Source organism: Oncorhynchus mykiss, chromosome 5, assembly GCF_057628025.1.
Source record: "Oncorhynchus mykiss isolate SJ-2025 chromosome 5, ASM5762802v1, whole genome shotgun sequence".
Classification (NCBI taxonomy): Eukaryota; Metazoa; Chordata; class Actinopteri; order Salmoniformes; family Salmonidae; genus Oncorhynchus; species Oncorhynchus mykiss.
In genome coordinates, this window is record NC_143026.1 from 83,930,281 (window position 1) to 83,955,215 (window position 24,935).

General features: G+C 46.2%; 1 protein-coding gene across 2 annotated transcripts in view; it reads left to right on the forward strand.

Annotated features, from left to right (window-relative positions):
- The first annotated feature begins 5,236 nt into the window (after positions 1 to 5,236).
- LOC110523019 (1-phosphatidylinositol 4,5-bisphosphate phosphodiesterase gamma-1) overlaps positions 5,237 to 24,935 on the forward strand; it is a 96,426-nt gene continuing 76,727 nt past the window's right edge. For both annotated transcript variants that reach the window (XM_090236146.1, XM_090236147.1), the window contains exons 1-3: positions 5,237 to 6,874; positions 22,783 to 22,932; positions 24,812 to 24,905. In XM_090236146.1, coding sequence (XP_090092272.1) covers positions 6,601 to 6,874; positions 22,783 to 22,932; positions 24,812 to 24,905 — 518 coding nt within the window. In that variant the 5' untranslated portion in view covers positions 5,237 to 6,600. The remainder of the gene's footprint in view (positions 6,875 to 22,782; positions 22,933 to 24,811; positions 24,906 to 24,935) is intronic.

Here is a 24,935-nt window from a genome sequence, read left to right on the forward strand (position 1 = left end):
TGAGTTTGTTTTTGTGCAGGGGATTTGAAAAGTATTCAGACCCCTTGACTTCATCCACATTTTGTTACCTTACAGCATATTCTAAAATTGATTAAATAGTTTTTTCCCTCATCAATCTACACACAATACCCCATAATGACAAAGAAAAAATAGTTTTTTATAAATCTTAGCAAATGTATTACAAATAAACAGAAATATCACACTTATATAAGTATTCAGACCCTCTACTCAGTACTTTGTTGAAGCACCTTTGTCAACGATTACAGCCTTGAGTCTTCTTGGGTGTGACCGAACAAACTTGGCACACTTGTATTTGGGCAGTTTCTCCCATTCTTCTCTGCAGATCCTCAAGCTCTGTCAAGTTAGATGGGGAGTGTCGCTGCACAGCTATTTTCAGGTCTCTGCAGAGATGTTCAAGTTCTGGCTCTGGCAGAGCTACTTAAGGAAATTCAGAGACTTGTCCCGAAGCCACTCTTGCGTTGTCTTGGCTGTGTGCTTAGGATAATTGTCCTGTTGGACGGTGAACCTTCACCCCAGTCTGAGGTCCTGAGAAATCTGGAGCAGTTTTTCATCAAGGATCTCTCTGTACTTTGATCCATTCATCTTTCCCTTGATCCAGACTAGTCTCCCAGTCCCTGGCGCTGACAAACATCCCCATAGCATGATAAGGACTTCAATCTTGGTTTCATCAGACCAGAGAATCTTGTTTCTCATGGTCTGAGGGACTTTAGGTGCCTTTTGGCAAACTCCAAGCGGGCTGTCATGTGCCTTTTACTGAGGAGTGTCTGCCGTCTGGCCACTCTACCATAAAGGCCTGATTGGTGCTGCAGAGATAGTTGTACTTCTGGAAGGTTCTCCATCTCCACAGAGCAACTTTGGAGCTCTGTCAGAGTGACCATCGGGTTCTTGGTCACCTCCCTGATCAAGGCCCTTCTCCCCCGATTGCTCAGTTTGGCCGGGTGGCCAGCTCGAGGAAGAGTCTTGGTGGTTCCAAACTTCTTCCATTTAAGAATTATGGAGGCCAATGTGGTCTTGGATAATTTTTTTCATACCCTTCACTAGGTCTGTGCCTCGACACAATCCTATCTTGGAGCTCTACGGACAATTCCTCTAACCTCATGGCTTGGTTTTTGCTCTGACATGCACTGTCAACTGTGGGACCTTATATAGACAGGTGTGTACCTTTGCAAATCATGTACAATCAATTGAATTTACCACAGGTGGACTGAATAATTTTGCACGCCCAATTTTTCAGTTTTTGATTTGTTAAAAAAGTTTGAAATATCCAATAAATGTCGTTCCACTTCATGATTGTGTCCCACTTGTTGTTGATTCTTCACAAAAAAATACAGTTTTATATCTTTATGTTTGAAGCCTGAAATGTGGCAAAAGGTCGCAAAGTTCAAGGGGGCCGAATACTTTCGCAAGGCACTGTACATGAAACTCACAGAAAACAATAGAGCACAAAACGTGAAGCTAATGTAGTGCTCGCAAGCAACTATACATAGACAAGATCCCACAAAGCACAATGGGGAAATGGCTGCCTAAATATGATCCCCAATCAGAGACAACGATAAACAGCTGCCTCTGATTGGGAACCATACCAGGCCAACATAGATACAGTGGAGCAAAAAAGTATTTAGTCAGCCACCAATTGTGCAAGTTCTCCCACTTAAAAAGATGAGAGAGGCCTGTAATTTTCATCATAGGTACACTTAAACTATGACAGACAAAATGAAGGAAAAAAATCCAGAAAATCACATTGTAGGATTTTTTAATTAATTTATTTGCAAATTATGGTGGAAAATAAGTATTTGGTCACCTACAAACAAGCAAGATTTCTTGCTCTCACAGACCTGTAATTTCTTCTTTAAGAGGCTGCTCTGTCCTCCACTTGTTACCTGTATTAATGGCACCTGTTTGAACTTGTTATCAGTATAAAAGACACCTGTCCACAACCTCAAACAGTCACACTCCAAACTCCACTATGGCCAAGACCAAAGAGATGTCAAAGGACACCAGAAACAACATTGTAGACCTGCACCAGACTGGGAAGACTGAATCTGCAATAGGTAAGCAGCTTGGTTTGAAGAAATCAACTGTGGGAGCAATTATTAGGAAATGGGAGACATACAAGACCACTGATAATCTCCCTCGATCTGGGGCTCCACGCAAGATCTCACCCGTGGGGTCAAAATGATCACAAGAACGGTGAGCAAAAATCCCAGAACCACACAGGGGCAACCAGTGAATGACCTGCAGAGAGCTGATACCAAAGTAACAAAGCCTACCATCAGTAACACACTATGCCGCCAGGGACTCAAATCCTGCAGTGCCAGTACATGTCCAGGCCCGTCTGAAGTTTGCTAGAGAGCATTTGGATGATCCAGAAGAAGATAGGGAGAAAGTCATATGGTCAGATGAAACCAAAATAGAACTTTTTGGTAAAAACTCAACTCGTCGTGTTTGGAGGACAAAGAATGCTGTGTTGCATCCAAAGAACACCATACCTACTGTGAAGCATGGGGGTGGAAACATCATGCTTTGGGGCTGATTTTCTGCAAAGGGACCAGGACGACTGATCCGTGTAAAGGAAAGAATGAATGGGGCCATGTATCGTGAGATTTTGAGTGAAAACAAGGGCATTGAAGATGAAACGTGGCTGGGTCTTTCAGCATGACAATGATCCCAAATACACCGCCCGGGCAACGAAGGAGTGGCTTCGTAAGAAGTATTTCAAGGTCCTGGAGTGGCCTAGCCAGTCTCCAGATCTCAACCCCATAGAAAATCTTTGGAGGGAGTTGAAAGTCTGTGTTGCCCAGCAACAGCCCCAAAACATCACTGCTCTAGAGGAGATCTGCATGGATGAATGGGCCAAAATACCAGCAACAGTGTTAGAAAACCTTGTGAAGGCTTACAGAAAACGTTTGACCTCTGCCATTGCCAACAAAGGGTATATAACAAAGTATTGAGATAAACTTTTGTTATTGACCAAATACTTATTTTCCACCATCATTTGCAAATTAAAAATCCTACAATGTGATTTTCTGGATTTTTTTTTCTCATTTTGTCTGTCATAGTTAAAGTGTACCTATGATGAAAATTACAGGCCTCTCATCTTTTTAAGTGGGTGAACTTGCACAATTGGTGGCTGACTAAATACTTTTTTGCCCCCTGTATATAATAACCTAGATAACCCACCCTAGTCACACCCCGACCTAACCAACATAGAGAATAAAAAGCTCTCTATGGTCAGGGCGTGACATTAATCCATTTTAGAATAAGGCTGTAACGTAACAAATGTGGAAAAAGTCAAAGGGTCTGAATACCTCCGTTGTAGTGCACTCAAACAGTATACTACAATGATCTGTTGTCATACATATTATGAACCGACCCAAACATACTCCAGCCAGACTCATCCACTGTAATGTCTCCATCCAAAATGGCACCTTATTCACTATTTAGTGCATTATTTTTGACCAGGGCCCATAGGGCTATGGTGAAAAGTAGTGAACTATATAGAGAATAGGGTGCCATTTAGGAAGCATTCTATAGCATGTTTGGAGCAGCCACGCTTTGTGTGGTGTGTTTACACTTTGTGTGGTGTGTTGACTCTTCTCTGTGAAAACAAGATGTGCTCTGTAATTTAATTTGGCCATGAAATGTGACTGACTGTGTGTGAAGAATTGATTTAGGGGTAACATGCCTCCCCACTTCACTTCGCCCCACATGAATACCTCTCTGTCTTCTGTCTCACACACACACACACACACACACACACACGATACACACCCACACACTGATACACACACACACACCATATAATACACTCCTTCCGGCTCCCCATTCTCATAAAATGGGAGGGTGTTCCATGCATTGTGATTGGCTGTTGGCTGGCCATTGGCAGGAGTGGAGGAGACACACCCAGCTGACATGTGGATGTGATTAGACTATAGCACAGCTGTGATGTCATCTCAGACTGCCTCCTCCCACACACAGACACTAGCATCGTTCATCAGTCAAAACACACACACACACACACTATGAATATGCCTTAGTCTAGCATAAACAATGCGTATACCAAACACACCTTCCTAATATTGAGTTGCACCCCCCCCCCCTCCCCCCTTTTTGCCCTCACAACAGCCTCATATTGTCAGAGCATGGACTCTACAAGGTGTCGAAAGTGTTCCATAGCGATGCTGGCCCATGTTGACTCCAATGCTTCCCACAGTTGTTTCAAGTTGGTTGGATGTCTTTTGGGTGGTGGACCAGTCTTGTTTCACACGGGAAACTGATGAGCATGAAAACCCCAGCAGCGTTGCAGTTCTTGACACAAACCAGTGTGCCTGGCACCTACTACCATACCCAGTTCAAAGGCACTTAAATCTTTTGTCTTGCCCATTCACCCTCTGAATGGCACGCATACACAATCCATATCGCAGATGGATTAAAAATCCTTCTTTAACCTGTCTCCTCCCCTGCATCTACACTGGTTGAAGTGGATTTAACAAGTTACATCAATAATGGATCATAGCTTTCACCTGGTCAGTCCATGTCACAGAAAGAGCAGGTGTTCTTAATATTTCATATACTCAGTGTATAATGGAGCTTTCCAAACACAAGCACTGTATTCAAAACAATGAAAGACAGCATTCAACTGTCAACTTAAGCAACCATTACTCCCTAAATCTCCACAGACAGTCATCCTGTAAAACCATGGGTAAGGCACTCTTTAGACCACGTGTCAAACTAATTTCATGGAGAGCCCAGTGTCTGCTTGCTTTCGCTCCCCCCTTGTACATGATTGATGTATTGAGGTACTACTTAGTAAGGAACTTTCCTCACCTGGTTGTCTTTATTGCAAGGACAAAGCAAAACCCTGCAGCCACTAGGCCTTCCATTGAATGAGTTTGCCACCCCTGCTTTAGACTGGCTTTTTGCCATATTTAGGACTAAGCCATTTCATTAGTCCAGGCACAAAGGAATATCACACTTTTGACCCTAGACTAACTCCAATCACCTACTCTTAACCCCTGACTTCTGACCCTCTGGCTCAGTCACATCACTTTGAACTGTTATTCTGATTGATCAGAGCTCTTGCAGACGATGCTGCACCTCTCCTCAAAGCCCGCGGATGTCGCCGTTTCTCCACCATATCACCTCTCACTCTCTCTTCCTCCCCCTCTCGGTTCCCGTTCCCAGCCCTGCTCTCTCTCTCTCTCTCTCTCTCTCCACTCCCCCCATCTTTCTTCTATGGGCTACAGCACAAGTAGAAGAAAAAAATCCAGCTAAAAGCTTTTCCGGTCTGCTAGCCTTAATTTCCTCTAAAGACGTCTCTCGCAGAGAGGAGAGGAGGACGCACACAGGCAGACTGACAGACCAACGGTTGTAATTGCACCGGCGGTCACCGAGAAGACTAATCTTCACTCTTATCTTGTACTGAAGGATATGGTTTCTTTAGGAGAGGCATGAACCGCGGAGCAGTGCTTCTCGGCGGCCTGTGCCGGGAAATGTGTCCGCCGTGGGTGTGAGGGAGAGCGGAATGGTCTGCCTGGACGGAACGCACTGGTCTCGCACGGCCGCTCCAGTCTCCGGTATCCACGCGCTCCCGACTGCGCCAATCGAGCGCCGCTCGGTCCATAGCGGTGTGATTTGTTTCACGGACGGCCTCAAACACATTGGGCAGCCCACTTGTCTTTTATCGTTACATAATTGAAACTGAATGTATGTGTCGCTCCCGTAACACGGACTGATTCTCAGGCAGGGAGGCAGAGATGTGTGTGTGACACTGTGTGTGTGCGCCTGTGCTGGATCCAGGGGCAGGGCTGTCTGTCTGTCTGTAACCGATCTACCCGCCGAGTGGACCGAACTGGACTGTGCATTAATTGTACTAGTGCATAAATTAACCACGGGCCAGCCCAACGTGAACCCTGGGTGGAAACCCGAGTCCAACGGGCAATGAGGGGAACAGCTTTGCCTCTCTTTACTTCTCTGGCCCTCGGTCTGATCTTTTTGTGTTTCTGCCAGAAGCATCTGGAAAGGATAACACGGGGATCCATCCACTCCCCCAGAAAGTAGACTGGAGAATAAATCACATCCTGGATGGAGGAGCATCCTTACTTCTAGAAATGATGGATACAGTTGTCTCGAATTCCAGCTTCATGCTCATGGCCTACTGCTAATTTTAGAGGTGTAAATTATGGGATGGAAAACGGGGTTTTATTCTTTATAATAATAACCTACAACTGGAAGTGTTTGTTAAAGTTATTACACTGTTATTAATTACTTCCATTGTTGATTAGTTATTACTGTTTTTCATTTCTCTCATTTTGCCATTGGATTGGCAATGACCTATTCACCCTGGCCACCAATGCATGTAACTAAGGATAACTGGATAACTGTGGTCCTCGCCCTCCATCGATTTTAGGCCGAGTTGAAGGAATACAACATCCTTTTCCCTAACTCTGAAACCACAACAAGTTGAAATCACTAAGCCTCTGTGACATGTCCTTGTATCCAGGCAACGGAATGTGACTGTAACAACCTTCTCCCTTTCTCTAACTTCTAAACTCTGTTGAAACTACACATGCAGTGAAGATGTGTGCAGCCAGGTTCAGCAGCAGCAGTAGCGTCAACGGGGACCGGGATGAGACCACTACTAATGGACCCGGTACGGGCCCGGCCACCACATCCCGCATGCTGGACTGGTCCGAGGAGGGCACCCGCATCCTCCACAGCCTCGAGATTGGAACGGTCATGACCGTGTTCTACCAGAAGAAGTCCCAGCGACCGGAGAGGAGGACCTTCCAGATACGACAGGACACTAGACAGATAGCGTGGAGCCGCAACCCTGACAAGATAGAGGGAGAGAGTGAGTATAAGTCAACGTCCCAAATGGCACCCTATTCCCTATATAGTGTACTACTTTTGACCAGAGCCCATAGGGTTCTGCTCAAAAGTAATGCACTATATAGGGAATACGATGCAATTGGGGACACAACCTAAATGTTAGTGACAGTCGTGTACTACTTGTCTATTACATAGAACCTTGGCCTCATGTCTACACAACAACACACACCAGACAGGCACTATTTGCATCTCCCCTCAACTATCCCTCCCTCTGTCACTTACATCCTCTGTAACCATAACAACCAATGTGTCTGTCTCCAAGTCTTTCACTTTGTACTGTATAGTGTGTGCAGATTTTGTGGGATAAGCCTAGCAGCCTATCATGCTCTCCCATTGGCAGACTGCTGATATAAATAGAATGGAATAATAATGAATACATGGTCCTCTATGAGGGTGTGTTGTGCTGGCCCTGTCTGCTATAGCTTTCACTCCACTGTCACCGTTTGACAGCTAGGTCATGAACCTCTGACCCTCATTAGCTGTGACCCCTAGCTGTCAGCTGTCCAGTTACAGTAACTCCTCAGAGAACATGCTGGGGCCACATGGAGCCCTAAAGGTTGGCCAGTCACCACCCAGCCCTGTGCTTCCTGTCTGTTCTCCTTGGAGACTGGAGCTGTACAGAGCCAGGATGGTGGATCGAGTGGCAGTGGCATACTTAGCTGACTGGGATATTGTTTTGGTGGGAGGTAGGCTGAGCCATGGTTAGGTTATGTGTCTGGGCTGGGCGTGTATTATATTGTCTGGGCCTGGCTGTATTGTGTGGGATCTGTTCTGTACAGACTGAAAGAGGATCTATTATAATGTCTGTTAACCAGACAGGAGAGATAATAGACTTAGAATCCACAAAGAAAATGTTATCTTTGCATACAACTGGAGAGGAGTAGAAGATGCTCAACCAGCATGATTAAAAAAATCATATGGAAATAGGCGTGACTCTCACTCACAATTGAATACTTGATACTTTATTATCTACTTTGAGTTCTCTATACAGAAACCACATACTGTATATATACTCTACAGATATATGGTTGTCAAATAAAGCTGAAAGATTCAGGTTGTGACAAACATTGGTCTTGTTGACATGCATGCACACTAACACATAATCTGCATTTTTAATCTGCACCTCTCTTTCTCTCTCTCTCTCTCTCTCTCTCTCTCTCTCTCGCTCTCTCACACTCTTTCTCTTTCTGTCTCTCTCTCAGTAAAAGCTGTAGTGTGTAGGTGTGGTTTATAAACTATATATACAAAAGTATGTGGACCCCCCTTCGATTAGTGGAATTGACTATTTCAACCACACCCGTTGCTGACAGGTGTATAAATTCGAGCACACCACCATGCAATCTCCACAGACAAACATTGAAAGTAGAATGGCCTTACTGGAAAGCTCAGTGACTTTCAACTTGGCACTGTCATCGGATGCCACCTTTCCAACAAGTCAATTCATTTAACTTCTGCCCTGCTAGAGCTGCCCCAGTCAACTGTAAGTGCTGTTATTGTAAAGTGGAAACGTCTAGGAGCAACAATGGCTCAGCTGGGAAGTGGTAGGCCACCCACAGAACGGGACCGCTGTAGCGCGTAATGCATTCAAATTGTCAGTCCTTGGTTGCAACACTCACTACCGAGTTCCAAACTGCCTCTGGAAGCAATGTCAGCACAAGAGCTGTTCATCGGGCGCTTCATGAAATGGATTTCCATGGCCGAGCAGCCACACACAAGCCTAAGATCACCATGCGCAATGCTAAGCATCTGCTGGAGTGGTGTAAAGCTCACTGCCAGTGGACTCTTGAGCAGTGGAAACACGTTCTCTGGAGTGATGAATCACGCTTCACCATCTGGCAGTCCGACGGAAGAATCTGGGTTTGCCTGAATGCATAGTGCCAACTGTAATTTTTGGTGGAGGAGGATTAATGGTCTGGGGCTGTTTTTCTTTGTTCGGGCTAGGCCCCTTAGTTCCAGTGAAGGGAAATCTTAACGCTACATCATACAATGACATTTTAGACGATTCTGTGCTTCCATATTTGTGGCAACAGTTTGGGGAAGGCCCTTTCCTGTTTCAGCATGACAATGCCCCCATGCAGAAAGTGAGGTCCATACAGAAATGGTTTGTCAATATCGTTGTGGAAGAACTTGACTGGCCTGCACAGTGCCCTGACCTCAACCCCATCGATAACCTTTGGGATGAATTGGAACACAGACTGCAAGCCAGGCCTAATAGCCCAACACCAGTGCCTGACTTCACTAATCATTTTGTGACTGAATGGAAGCAAGTCCCTGCCGCAATGTTCCAACATCTAGTTGAAAGCCTTCCCAGAAGAGTGGATGCTGTTATAGCAGCAAAGAGGGACCAACTCCATATTAATGCCCATAATTTTGGAATGAGATGTTCAATGAGCGTCCACATACTTTTGGTCATGTTGTGTATCTGATAGTAGCCACACACACTGACAGTATCTTGTGGTTTTGCTTGAGTACCTTGTTAATCATTCATGATCATAAACCATATTATGCTCAGAACATAATCTATTGTTAGCTATCTTGGTGTGTGTGTTTGCTACTGTGCTGCTATATTCCACTAGCTGGCCATCTCAAGTCTTTCTCCTTCTTACACACGCACTCACACACACGCACTCATAATTCGACCCACCCCCACCCCGGACCCCACTCCTCCTCTTTACAAACATATTCCTCCATAACCCTACAACCCCCCCATAGGGAGTAACATTCCTGGAACTGTGTCTCCACTTCTCTATTCAGCTCTCCAACGCTCTCTCCTTTCCCCTGCTCTCCCTCCCTCCCTTTCTCCTTTCCCCTGCTCTCCCTCCCTCACTTTCTCCTTCCCTCTGCTCTCCCTCCCACCCTTTCTCCTTTCCCCTATTCTCCCTCCCTCACTTTCTCCTTCCCTCTGCTACCCCTCCCCCTCCTTTCTCCGGCTCTCCCTCCCTCCCACACTCTTCCCTGCCCTCTGTTATCCCTCCCTCCTTCTCTCCTTTCCCCTGCTCTCGTTGTCTCATTCCCCCTGCTCTCCCTCCTTCCCTCTCTCCTTCCCCTTACTCTTCCTTACTCGCTACCTCGCCTCACCTGCTCTCCATCACTCTCTCCTTTCCCCTGCTCTCCCTTCCTCACTATCTACCTCTCTAGTCCATCCCTTGCTACTTCAGTTTTTACCACCCCCAGTTTTCCATCTGTTACTCCCTCTCCCTGTTCTCCCACTATCAATCTCCCAGGTCTTTTCCAACTAGCTCTCTCTCCTTCCTAGCTCTCCCTTGTCTTTCATCACTTATCTTCTCTTTTACTTGTTTAAAGTTGAACCCTTGATGCTCAACTTCATGCTTTTCCACCTACCATTTTCATGCCACTCCCTCCTTTCTAATTTTTGTCTTTCTTTCTCTTGGTTATTTTCTTTTAGAGTCAGTCTTACGTCCTGTACCAGTCCCCCTTTCTCCTTTGTCGTTTAGTTTATTCTCTCTCTCTCCTTCACTTTCTTTTCCCTTGAACATCTATCTGTTTCTATCTTTCCTTTCACCTCCCCCTCTCCTCTCCTCTTCAGCCTCTTTTGTTTCCTTTGTTTTCATTACAGTCCCTCTTTCTCTACCGCCGTTTTAAAACAACATTAATACGGTGTCTGTTTCTTTGTATGTCTTGAGGGAGACCTGTGTGATGTCTGTTTACAGAGGTTACCAGTGCTGTAGCTGTGAGCTCTGTCGCAAACACACACACACACACACACACACACACACACACACACACACACCAGCCTCAGTATCACTAGTAGTATCACTCTTGAGTGGCAGGAAGTGCTGGTTAGCAGGGAGCTCTTCACTTCCTGCTTCAGACTGAAGTACTGAGCTCAGGAAAACAAAGGCCCCGGTGTCACTCTCTGTAAAAGGAATGGAGACTGGGAGATGGTATGTGTGTGTGTGTGTTTACAAGACAGTGTGTATGAACCATTCATTTGAATGATTTTATCAGCCCCCACCCCCTTCTGTCAGTGCCACTGTGTAGCTGTTCTAACGTGATTATTACGTCAATGCAACAGTACCAAGCATTCACATTTCACCCTGTTTGCTCACCTTCTCTGGAATATCCAAATCATACAGGAGGAATCCCAAATGGTACTCTATTCCCTATTAAGTGCACTACTTTTGACCGGGGCTCATAGGGCTCTGGTCAAAAGTAGTGCACTATATAGACAGGTTGGTTGTTTAGCAACAAAACCGATGTGTGCGCAGCTATGGGGTAAAACACACAGGGTTGGTTTAGATTGTTGACAACATGTAAACTATATTTAGTCTCCAAATGTTTATTGAAAATATAAATACATTTGCACAATGAGCACTTTTTGTCTCTCAAATGCATCGTTGCAGTTGGTTAGCGAGCTAGCGAATTTTAGCCATATTAGCATAGACGTGACATCAGTCAAAACACCTCTAAACAAGACATGGTTTCAAAAACAAGACACAACCAGCTGAAACAAGCCACCTATGATTCCCCACATGGAAGCTTCTTGTCATTGTTGCTAGGTATCTGACAAATCAGAATCATGACAAAGTCTTCTGGCCCTATCCATGCGCGCATCATTTTCCACACAATTAAAGACATTCCAGTCACGTCTCATTCTAGAACAGTGTGTTACAGGTCAGAAAGTTGGAATGATCTCTCTCTGGCTGGTTGTTGATGTTAGTTTAACTTTGACCACATAACATGTACCACGTGGTACCAATGAGAACCACGTCATTAAAGCCACCCAATGTCACGGCAAAGCTAAGAAAAGACAGAACATTTTGTACAATGAAACGATATAGACGAGTCATCATATCAATAGAAATTCCCATGACCTTCTGAGGTTATTATTCAGTATAGAAGACATTTGATTAGTCATGGCACCTCCCCACAGTGGAGGTGCCATAATACCCATAAAACCTAGCGGTCAAACAGGGAAATGGTTCCAATCGTTTTTCCACCATTCATTTTTCCGATAAGGAATTTTAGAAACATTTAAAATAAGGGCTGTGTTTTGTGTAGACTTACCCTGGTGTGACATTTTGATAACTATGTAAATCTCTCTAGGATAAAGTGACTTTTATCAATATATTCGGCTCCATTTACTCTCAGATTTGAACATGCTAATTAGCATCAAAGTAGACATCATGCAAGTTTACAAATCCCTGCAAGCTCCTGCATGTCATCTCTAACGGACACCTTTGCTAGTAGGTATTGTTCCTGCTCGTCACCTCTAACTGACACCTTTGCTAACAGGTATTGTTCCTGCTCGTCATCTCTAGCTGACACCTTTGCTAACAGGTATTGTTCCTGCTCGTCATCTCTAACTGACACCTTTGCTAACAGGTATTGTTCCTGCTCGTCATCTCTAACTGACACCTTTGCTAACAGGTATTGTTCCTGCTCGTCACCTCTAACTGACACCTTTGCTAACAGGTATTGTGTCAATGTACAACAGTTCACAGAATTTTCAATTTAATGACATTTTGCCAATTTTTTCATTACTAAATTTAGTTAATAGTTCACACAGAGATTTTTACCTTTGCCTCGTCCAGATCATCATGCATTTGTACTATGATAGCCACATTAGCAGCTAATTAGCATTTTATTTTGAAGGGGGAAATATATTGATAAAAGTCACCTTGTCCTAGAGAGATTTACACAGTTATCAAAATGTCACTCCAGGGTAAGGCTACACGAAACACAGCCCTTCTTTTAAGTGTTTCTAAAAATCCCTATGGGAAACATTACCGGTGGAAAAACGATTGGAACCATTTCCTTGTTTTATGGGTATTATGACTCATACAATGGTACTCTATAGAGGTCATTGTAGGTGTATTTACTGCAGATCTATAGACTCTTGTTGGTCTTTCTTCTTCAAGAGAGAAGTGTGTGTGTGTTAGAGAGAGAGAGAGATAGGGAGATGTGAGAAGAGGAGTGTGTGTCTTAATCACAGTCTGGACCAGGATGAAAGAACTCAGAGGGAGGGAATACTGTTTTGTGTGTTTGTGGTGAGTGTGGTGCAAAATCCCAGTAAGCATGAGAAAGCCAGGCTGTATTAACTAACATGGTTATGGTGAGCCAAGCGTGACTCTTGGCTGGGAGGCCGATACACCTTATTGTCCCAGACAAACACACAAAAACATACACACACACATACACACACATACACCCACACACAGACCGATACGCCTTATTGTCCCAGACACACACACAAAAACATACACACACACATACACCCACACACAGACCGATACGCCTTATTGCCTCAGACTCACACACACACACACACACACACACACACACACACACACACACACACACACACACACACACACACACACACACACACATAGACAGACACATACACACACATACATACACACACATACACACCGATACACCTTATTGCCTCAAACACACACACACACACACACACACACACACACACACACACACACACACACACACACACACACACACATAGACAGACACATACACACACATACATACACACACATACACACACCGATACACCGTATTGTCTCAAACTCACACTCACACACACACACACACACACACACACACCGATACGCCTTATTGTCCAGCATCCAGAGTAAATGTCAAAAGCAATAAAGAGGGACTCAGAGCGAATAGTGACCCCAGTATTGTTTATTTATTTAAGAGTCCGTTTGGACAGATATTATGTTGCGTCCAGAATGGCACCTTTTCCCCTAATTAGTGCACTACTTTTGACCAGAGCCATATGGAAAGATGGCGCCGAAGAACATGGCTGATGTTTTACATTCTCCCAACCAATTGTGCTATTTTGTTAGTTTTGTAGCGTTTTGTGTAACTTGTGTTTTTGCTTATTGTGTACATAATGTTGCTGCAATCGTCTCTTATGACTGAAAATAACTTCTGGACATCAGAACTGCGATTACTTACCGCGGACTGGAATAAACTTTTTCCTTTAACGAGTCCGATGAGAAGGATATCCTGCTGTCACTGGAACAGGCCACGATCCACGCCTTTTGCGTGAAGAAAAGATGCAGGAAAAGGGGCCACAGATTGGGCAGCCTTCTAAGAATCCGTTGGCGAGCGAGTAAACTCCCACTGCTATCCCTTCTTCTTGCAAACGTGCAATCATTGGAAAATAAAATTGATGACCTACGATTAAGATGATCCTACCAACGGGACATTAAAAACTGTATTTCAATTTACCACCACAAACCGATGCTGGCACTAAGACCGCTCTCAACCAACTCTATAAGGCCATAAGCAAAGAAGAAAATGCTCACCCACAAGCGGTGCTCCTAGTGGCCGGGGACTTTAATGCAGTCAAACTTAAATCAGTTTTACCACATTTTACCAGCATGTCACATGTGTAACCAGAGGGAAAAAAACTCTCGACCTCCTTTACTCCACACACAGAGATGCATACAAAGCTCTCCCCTGCCCTCCATTTAGCAAATCTGACCATAATTCTATCCTCCTGATTCCTGCTTACACGCAAAAACTAAAGCAGGAAGTACCAGTGACTGGCTCAATACGGAAGTGGTCAGATGACGTGGATGCTACACTACAGGACTGTTTTGCTAGCACAGACTTGATTCATCCAATGGCATTGAGGAGTACACCACCTCAGTCATCGGCTTCATCAATAAGTGCATTGCCGCCGTCGTCCCCACAGTGACTGTACGCACATATGTCAACCAGAAGCCATGGATTACAGGCAATATCTGCATTGAGCTAAAGGCTAGAGCTGCCGCTTTCAAGGAGCGGGAGACTGATCCGGACACTTATAAGAAATCCCGCTTTGCCCTCAGACGAACCATCAAGGAAGCAAAGCGTCAATACAGGATTAAGATTGAATCCTACTACACTGGCTCTGACGCTCGTCGGCTGTGGGAGGGCTTGAAAACTATTACGGACTACTCATGTGCTCGCTTCGAAGCAAGCAACACCGAAGTATGCATGAGAGCGCCAGCTGTTCCCAATGACAGTGTGATAACGCTCTCGGTAGCTGATGTGAACAAAACCTTTAAACAGGTCAACATTCACAAAGCCGCGGGGCCAGACGGATTACCAGGATGTGTACTCAAAGCGTGCGCAGACCAACTGGCAAGTGTCTTCACTGAGATTTTCAACGTCTCCCTGACCGAGTCTGTAATACCTACATGTTTCAAGCAGACCCCCATAGTCCCTGTGCCCAAGGAAGCGAAGGTAACCTGACTAAATGATTACTCCCCCGTGGCACTCACATCAGTAGCCGTGAAGTGCTTTGAAGGCTGGTAATGGCTCACATGGCCCACTGACTACACAACAGTGGTAGGCTTGATCACCAACAACGATCAGACGGCCTATAGGGAGGGAGTCAGAGAACTGGCAGTGTGGTGCCAGGACAACAACCTCTCCCTCAATGTGAGCAAGACAAAGGAGCTGATCGTGGACTACAGGAAAAGGCGGGCCAAACAGGCCCCCATTAACATCGATGGGGCTGTAGTGGAGCGGGTCGAGAGTTTCAAGTTCCTTGGTGTCCACATCACCAACGAACTATCATGGTCCAAACATACCAAGACAGTCGTGAAGAGGGCACGACATATCCTTTTCACCCTCAGGAGACTGAAAAGATTTGGCATGGGTCCCCAGATCCTCAAAAGCTTCTACAGCTGCCCCATCGAGAGCATCCTGACCAGTTGTATCAACGCCTGGTATGGCAACTGCTTGGCATCTGACCGTAAGTCGCGACAGAGGATAGTGCGAACAGCCCAGTACATCACTGAGGCCAAGCTCCCTGCCATCCAGGACCTATACAATAGGCGGTGTCAGAGGAAAGCCCATAACATTGTCAGAGACTCCAGTCACCCAAGTTATAGACTGTTTTCTCTGCTACCGCACGGCAAGCGGTACCGGAGCGCCAAGTCTAGGACCAAAAGCCTCCTCAACAGCTTCTACCCCCAAGCCATAAGACTGCTGAACAATAAATAAAATCACCACCGGACAATTTCCTTTTGCTACTTGCTGTTTATTTTCTATGCATAGTCACTTCACCCCACCTCCATGTACAAATTACCTCAACTAACTAAATAGCCCATCCAACTACCTCATCCCCATACTGTTATTTATTTATTTTGCTCCATTGCACCCCAGTATCTCTACTTGCACATTCATCCTCTGCACATTTATCACTCCAGTGTACCCCCACACACTAACTCGGTACCGGTGCCCCCTGTATATAGCCTCGTTATTGTTATTCTTATTGTGTGACTTTTTACTTGTTACTCTTTTAATTTTTACTTGGTAAATACAGTATTTTCTTAACTCTTCTTGAACTGCACTCTTGTAAGTAAGCATTTCACGGTAAAGTGCTTTTCTGTCTCAGAGCCAGACCAGTCTCCCATCTAAGGTCATCCAGAGTTGCTTCACAGCATTGTATTCAGAACACACACACACACACACACACACACACACACACACACACACACACACACACACACACACACACACACACACACACATACAGTAATGGTCAGGACAGCCTTCCCACCACCACCACCACCTCAGCTCTCTTGCCACGTATTTTAGTCTACCCTCTCTGACATTGAGCACTGAACAGCAGCCTATTTCCTACACTTATTTTGACCGGAGCCTTGTGAGCCCATTTGGGACGCAGACATCAACTGACTGACTGTTGTAACCAGCTGGAGATATTCTCTTCCCTCAGATGATCATCTTAGTCTCTTAATCTGGTGCCAAACCTTTCCTCTGATCTATCATCTGCACATACAGCAGACCCAGATAGAAACCAGATTTCCTCTGACTGAATGGTGGACTGTAGACTGTAGACTGTATGGTAGACTGCAGACTGTATAGTAGACTGTATATTGTAGACTGTAGACTGTATGGTAGATTGTAAACTGTATGGTAGACTGTAGACTGTAGCCTGTAAACTGTATGGTAGACTGTAAACTATACAGTAGACTGTAGACTGTTTGGTGGACTGTAGACTCTATGGTTGGCTGTATAATGGACAGGGGACTGTAGACTGTGGTGCACTGTAGACTGTATGGTAGACAGTAGACTGTATAGTAGGCTATAGACTGCAGACTGTAGACTGTGTGGTAGACTGTAGACTGTTTGGTAGACTGTAGAGTGTATGGTAGACTGTAGACTGTACGGTATACTGTAGACTGTATGGTAAACTGTAAATTATGGTAGATTGTACAGTAAACTGTAGACTGCATGGCAGACTGTAGACTGTATAGTAGAATGTAGACTGTATGGTAGACTGTACGGTACACTGTGGACTGTAGACTGTTCAGTATACTGTAGAGTGTAGACTATACTGTAGACATGATGATATGGAAACATACTTGATATACTTTTAAATGACTAAAACCAAATCAAGACTGTGTAGAAAGGTAACGGACCTATATTCTTACTGTTTTTTTTACTGTCCAGCTCGCTAATAATCACTGTGCACAGTCAATTGACCTTTTCTCATAAGGTTTCTTGACTGTACAGCTCACTACTAATTACTAGACACTCAGGGAGCATTGGAAATTGCAAAAAGGATGGATAGAGGATTACTATTATTAGCAAATTATGACGGCAAGGAATATAACCAATTTTCATTGCGGCCCTCCGGACCTCGTTGAAGACCAAATGCGGCCCCCGAGGTAAAATGAGTTGGACACCCCTGCTGTAGACTGAATGGTAGACTGTAGACCACATGAAAAGTCATTCCACGGAGGGACAAGTATCTGCGGGTTTTCGCTCCTTCCTTGTACTTGATTGATGATTTAAGGTCACTAATTAGTAAGCAACTCCCCACACCTGGTTGTCTAGGGCTTAATTGAAAGGAAAAACCCAAAACCTGCAGACACTAGGCACTCCATGGAAAAACTGAGGCTAGGAAACACTGTCACCACCGATAAATCCGCCATAATTGAGAATTTCAATAAGCATTTCTCTACGGCTGGCCATGTTTCCACCTGGCTACCCCTACCCCGGTCAACAGCCCTGCACCCCCCACAGCAACTTGCCCAAGCCTCCCCATTTCTCCTTCACCCAAATCCAGATAGCTGATGTTCTGAAAGAGCTGCAAAATCTGGACCCCTACAAATCAGCCGGGCTAGACAATCTGGAGCCTTTCTTTCTAGAATTATCCGCCAAAATTGTTGCAACCCCTATTACTAGCCTGTTCAACCTCTCTTTCGTATCGTCTGAGATCCACATAGATTGGAAAGCTGCTGCGATCATCCCCCTCTTCAAAGGGGGGACACTCTTGACCCAAACTGCTACAGAGCTATATCTATCCTACCCTGCCTTTCTAAGGTCTTTGAAAGCCAAGTTAACAAACAGATCACCGATCATTTTGAATCCCATCGTACCTTCTCCGCTATGCAATCTGGTTTCAAAGCTTGTCATGGGTGCACCTCAGCCACACTCAAGGTCATAAACGATATCATAACTGCCATCGATAAGAGACAATACTGTGCAGCTGTATTCATCGACCTGGCCAAGGTTTTCGACTCTGTCAATCCCCACATTCTTATCGGCAGACTCAACAGCCTTGGTTTCTCAAATGACTGCCTCGCCTGTTTCACCAACTACTTCTCAGACAGAGTTCAGTGTGTCAAATTGGAGGGCCTATTGTCCGGACCTCTGGCAGTCTCTGTGGGGGTTAAATTCTGAGGCCGACTCTCTTCTCTGTAAACATCAATGATGTTGCTCTTGCTGCTGGTGATTCTTTGATCCACCTCTACGCAGACAACACCATTCTGTATACTTTTGGCCCTTCTTTGGACACTGTGTTAACTAACCTCCAGATGAGTTTCAATGCCATACAACTCTCCTTCCGAGGAGAGTTGTATGGTTGTATAGTTGTATAGTAAAAATAAATGCATGCTCTTCAACCAATTGCTGCCCGCACTTGCCCGCCCGTCCAGCATCACTACTCTGGACGGTTCTGACTTAGAATATGTGGATAACTACAAATACCTATGTGTCTGGTTAGACTGTAAACTCTCCTTCCAGACTCACATTAAGCATCTCCAATCCAAAATTAAATCTAGAATCAGCGTCCTATTTCGCAACAAAGCATCCTTCACTCATGCTGCCAAACATACCCTCGTAAAACTGACTATTCTACCGATCCTTGACTTCGGTGATGTCATTGACAAATTAGCCTCCAACACTCTACTCAGCAAATTGGATGCAGTCTATCACAGTGCCATCCGTTTTGTCACCAAGCGCCATATACTACCTACCACTGCGACCTGTATGCTCTCGTTGGCTGGCCCTCGCTTCATATTCGTCGCCAAACCCAATGGCTCCAGGTCATCTATAAGTCTTTGCTAGGTAAACCCCTGCCTTATCTCAGCTCACTGGTCACCATAGCAGCACCCACTCTTAGCACGTGCTCCAGCAGGTATATTTCACTGGTCACCCCCAAAGCCAATTCCTCTTTTGGCTGCCTTTCCTTCCAGTTCTCTGCTGCCAATGACTGGAACAAACTGCAAAAATCACTGAAGCTGGAGACTCTATCCCTCACTAATTTTAACCACCAGCTGTCAGAGCAGCTCACAGATCACTGCACCTGTACAAAGCCCATCTGTAAATAGCCCATCCAACTACCTCATCCCCATACGGGTATTTATTTTTTGCTCCTTTGCACCCCAGTATCTCTACTTGCACAGTCATCTTCTGCACATCTATCACTCCAGTGTTTAATTGCTATATTGTAATTATTTCGCCACTATGGCCTATTTATTGCCTTACCTCCCTTATCTTTCCTCATTTGTACATACTGTATATATACCTTTTCTATTGTATTATTGACTGTATGTTTGTTTATTCCATGTCTAACTCTGTGTTGTTGTTTGTGTCGCACTGCTTTGCTTTATATTGACCAAGTCGCAGTTTATAAATTAGAACTTGTTCTCAACTAGCTTACCTGGTTAAATAAAGGTGAAAAAAATAAATAAATACAAACTTTGACACCCCTGCTGTAGACTGTATGGTAGACTGTAGACTAGATGTATGGGAATGCTTACACCTGCTGCTGTGTAGAACAGTGGTTGGCCTGCTCTGCAGCTAAAGATGGATGTGTGTGTTTGTGTGGTACTATGGAACTATGCTTTCCTCACATGCACACAACTCTCCTCCATGTTGCTTCTCTCTCTCTCTGTCCTTCACCCTCTCGTCCATACCCTTATCTCTCCCTGTCTATCCTTCTCTCTCTCTCTGTCCTTCACCCTCTCCTCCCCTACCCTTATCTCCCCGTCTATCCTTCTCTCTCTCTGTCCTTCACCCTCTCTTCCCCTACCCTTATCTCTCCCTGTCCATCCTTCTCTCTCTCTCTGTCCTTCACCCTCTCTTCCCCTACCCTTATCTCTCCCTGTCTATCCTTCTCTCTCTCTCTGTCCTTCACCCTCTCTTCCCCTACCCTTATCTCTCCCTGTCTATCCTTCTCTCTCTCTCTGTCCATCACCCTCTCTCCCCTACCCTTATCTCTCCCTGTCTATCCTTCTCTCTCTCTGTCCTTCACCCTCTCTTTCCCCACCCTTATCTCTCCCTGTCCATCCTTCTCTCTCTCTGTCCTTCACCCTCTCTTCCCCTACCCTTATCTCTCCCTGTCTATCCTTCTCTCTCTGTCCTTCACCATCTCTTTCCCTACCCTTCTCTCCCTGTCTATCCTTCTCTCTCTCTCTGTCCTTCACCCTCTCTTCCCCTACCCTTATCTCTCCCTGTCTATCCTTCTCTCTCTCTCTGTCCTTCACCCTCTCTTCCTCTACCCTTATCTCTCCCTGTCTATCCTTCTCTCTCTCTCTGTCCTTCACCCTCTCTTCCCCTACTCTTATCTCTCCCTGTCTATCCTTCTCTCTCTCTCTGTCCTTCACCCTCTCTTCCCCTACCCTTATCTCTCCCTGTCTATCCTTCTCTCTCTCTCTGTCCTTCACCCTCTCTTCCCCTATCCTTATCTCTCCCTGTCTATCCTTCTCTCTCTCTCCCTCTCACTGTTCTCGTCTCTCTTTCCTTCTCCCTGGTTGCGTCCCAAATGCTTCCCTATTCCCTATATAGTGCACCATTTTTGACCAGTCCACTATATAGGGAATAGGGTGCCATGTGGTTAACACACCCTCTTTCCTCTTGTTATTTCTCCACGTCTTTCTCCTTCTCTCCCGTGCCCTCTCTCTTCTCTCTCCCCTTCTCTCCTCTCTTACTCTCGCTATCTCTCCCCATCGCTCTCTTTCTCTCTCTCCCCCTCATGCCTTCTCTATCTCCCCTTTTCCTTCCTTCTGTTGCTCGCTCTCTAACTCACTCTCTCTCTCTCTCTGGAAGCCATAGTGAGGTGTGGTGTGTTTACATTCGTATCTCAGGAGAAATATTCAGCTTTATGACTTTTCTCTCAGCCCTGCTGTATGTGTGTGTGTGTGTGTGTGTGTGTGTGTGTGTGTGTGTGTGTGTGTGTGTGTGTGTGTGTGTGTGTGTGTGTGTGTGTGTGTGTGTGTGTGTGTGTCTGTTTCTTAAGTGTGTGCACATCTTATAAAGAAGCTTTCAAATCTCTCTTTCTATTTTGACTGTGTGTGTATAAATCTGTTCAAGTGTGTTTGTGCTAACTCTGTGCACCCAAGTGTCTGGCTGGCTGTGTTTGTGCTAACTCTGTGCACCCAAGTGTCTGGCTGGCTGTGTTTGTGCTAACTCTGTGCACCCAAGTGTCTGGCTGGCTGTGTTTGTGCTAACTCTGTGCACCCAAGTGTCTGGCTGGCTGTGTTTGTGCTAACTCTGTGCACCCAAGTGTCTGGCTGGCTGTGTTTGTGCTAACTCTGTGCACCCAAGTGTCTGGCTGGCTGTGTTTGTGCTAACTCTGTGCACCCAAGTGTCTGGCTGGCTGTGTTTGTGCTAACTCTGTGCACCCAAGTGTCTGGCTGGCTGTGTTTGTGCTAACTCTGTGCACCCAAGTGTCTGGCTGGCTGTGTTTGTGCTAACTCTGTGCACCCAAGTGTCTGGCTGGCTGTGTTTGTGCTAACTCTGTGCACCCAAGTGTCTGGCTGGCTGTGTTTGTGCTAACTCTGTGCACCCAAGTGTCTGGCTGGCTGTGTTTGTGCTAACTCTGTGCACCCAAGTGTCTGGCTGGCTGTGTTTGTGCTAACTCTGTGCACCCAAGTGTCTGGCTGGCTGTGTTTGTGCTAACTCTGTGCACCCAAGTGTCTGGCTGGCTGTGTTTGTGCTAACTCTGTGCACCCAAGTGTCTGGCTGGCTGTGTTTGTGCTAACTCTGTGCACCCAAGTGTCTGGCTGGCTGTGTTTGTGCTAACTCTGTGCACCCAAGTGTCTGGCTGGCTGTGTTTGTGCTAACTCTGTGCACCCAAGTGTCTGGCTGGCTGTGTTTGTGCTAACTCTGTGCACCCAAGTGTCTGGCTGGCTGTGTTTGTGCTAACTCTGTGCACCCAAGTGTCTGGCTGGTTGTGTTTGTGCTAACTCTGTGCACCCAAGTGTCTGGCTGGCTGTGTTTGTGCTAACTCTGTGCACCCAAGTGTCTGGCTGGCTGTGTTTGTGCTAACTCTGTGCACCCAAGTGTCTGGTTGGCTGTGTTTGTGTGTTTAGTTTGCTCAAGACATCTGCTAAGTCAATGAGATTTGTTTTCCTTGTTGGTGTGGCCAGTGTTTGTGTGTGCGGGACTGTGTATCTACCATTCATTCCAAATATTTTAAAATGCCCCCCTCCGCTGTCATTACCATTGTGTAGCTATTATAACATCATTATTGGTTTGCTTTGAACAATTTTGGCGTGGAGGGAGTTGGGGTGCAGTGTGTCTGTCTACGTGTGTGTTGACTAACATTGTTTTCCTCTCTCACTCTAGTTGATATCAGGGAGATCAGGGAGCTGCGGTTGGGTAAAGGTTCCCGGGACTTTGAGCGTTATCCAGAGGAGGCTCGTAAATTAGACTCCGCCCACTGCTTCATCGTGCTCTACGGACTGGAGTTCCGCCTCAAAACACTCAGTGTGGCCGGTCAGTGTGTGTGTGTGTGTGTGTGTGTGTGTGTGTGTGTGTGTGTGTGTGTGTGTGTGTGTGTGTGTGTGTGTGTGTGTGTGTGTGTGTGTGTGTGTGTGTGTGTGTGTGTGTGTGTGCTTTCTCTGTTGCTCGATGGTTCTCCAAATGTTCTCCATTGCATCTGTTAGTGATATTCTGGGAGGGTAAGGCGTTGGCTGGAAGATAATATTTCTATATTTGTAATAATGCCATGCTACAATAGCTCCTGTTGTACAAGGCAGTGGTGCCAGCATTACACTGCATAAAGCTCACTTCTCAGCACTTCGTTAACATTTTGTCAACATTTCTATTCTACCCCCATTTTATTTTCTCCATGCCCACTCTCACTCCTCTCGCTCTCTGTCCCTGTCTCACTCTTTCTCTGTCTGCCTTTCTCCCTCTCTCCCCCTCTCTATCTCTGTCTCCCTCCTTCTCCCCCTCTCTATCTCTGTCTCTCTCCCTCTCTCCCCCTCTCTATCTCTGTCTCCCTCCTTCTCCCCCTCTCTATCTCTGTCTCTCTCCCTCTCTCCCCCTCTCTATCTCTGTCTCTCTCCCTCTCCCCCTCTCTGTCTCTGTCTCTCTCCCTCTCCCCCTCTCTATCTCTGTCTCTCTCCCTCTCCCCCTCTCTATCTCTGTCTCTCTCCCTGTCCCCCTCTCTATCTCTGTCTCCCTCCCTCTCCCCCTCTCTATCTCTGTCTCCCTCCCTCTCCCCCTCTCTGTCTCTGTCTCTCTCCCTCTCCCCCTCTCTATCTCTGTCTCTCTCCCTGTCCCCCTCTCTATTTCTGTCTCTCTCCCTCTCCCCCTCTCTGTCTCTGTCTCTCTCCCTCTCCCCCTCTCTATCTCTGTCTCTCTCCCTCTCCCCCTCTCTATCTCTGTCTCCCTCCCTCTCCCCCTCTCTGTCTCTCTCCCTCTCTCCCCCTTTCTATCTCTGTCTCTCTCCCTCTCCCCCTCTCTATCTCTGTCTCTCTCCCTCTCCCCCTCTCTGTCTCTGTCTCTCTCCCTCTCCCCCTCTCTATCTCTGTCTCTCTCCCTCTCCCCCTCTCTATCTCTGTCTCTCTCCCTCTCCCCCTCTCTATCTCTGTCTCTCTCCCTCTCCCCCTCTCTGTCTCTGTCTCTCTCCCTCTCCCCCTCTCTATCTCTGTCTCTCTCCCTCTCCCCCTCTCTATCTCTGTCTCTCTCCCTGTCCCCCTCTCTATCTCTGTCTCCCTCCCTCTCCCCCTCTCTATCTCTGTCTCCCTCCCTCTCCCCCTCTCTGTCTCTGTCTCTCTCCCTCTCCCCCTCTCTATCTCTGTCTCTCTCCCTGTCCCCCTCTCTATCTCTGTCTCTCTCCCTCTCCCCCTCTCTATCTCTGTCTCTCTCCCTCTCCCCCTCTCTATCTCTGTCTCTCTCCCTCTCCCCCTCTCTGTCTCTGTCTCTCTCCCTCTCCCCCTCTCTATCTCTGTCTCTCTCCCTCTCCCCCTCTCTATCTCTGTCTCTCTCCCTGTCCCCCTCTCTATCTCTGTCTCCCTCCCTCTCCCCCTCTCTATCTCTGTCTCCCTCCCTCTCCCCCTCTCTGTCTCTGTCTCTCTCCCTCTCCCCCTCTCTATCTCTGTCTCTCTCCCTGTCCCCCTCTCTATTTCTGTCTCTCTCCCTCTCCCCCTCTCTGTCTCTGTCTCTCTCCCTCTCCCCCTCTCTATCTCTGTCTCTCTCCCTCTCCCCCTCTCTATCTCTGTCTCTCTCCCTCTCCCCCTCTCTGTCTCTGTCTCTCTCCCTCTCCCCCTCTCTATCTCTGTCTCTCTCCCTCTCTCCCCCTCTCTGTCTCTGTCTCTCTCCAACCCCACCTCTCTCTCTCGCTCTTTCTCTCTCTGTCTCTCTCCAGCCTTCAGTGAGGAGGAGGTCAATATGTGGATCACTGGAATCAACTGGCTGATGATGGATACTCAGAGAGCCTCAGCACCACAACAGATAGACCGGTATGTATATTTGTGTGTGTGTGTGTGTGT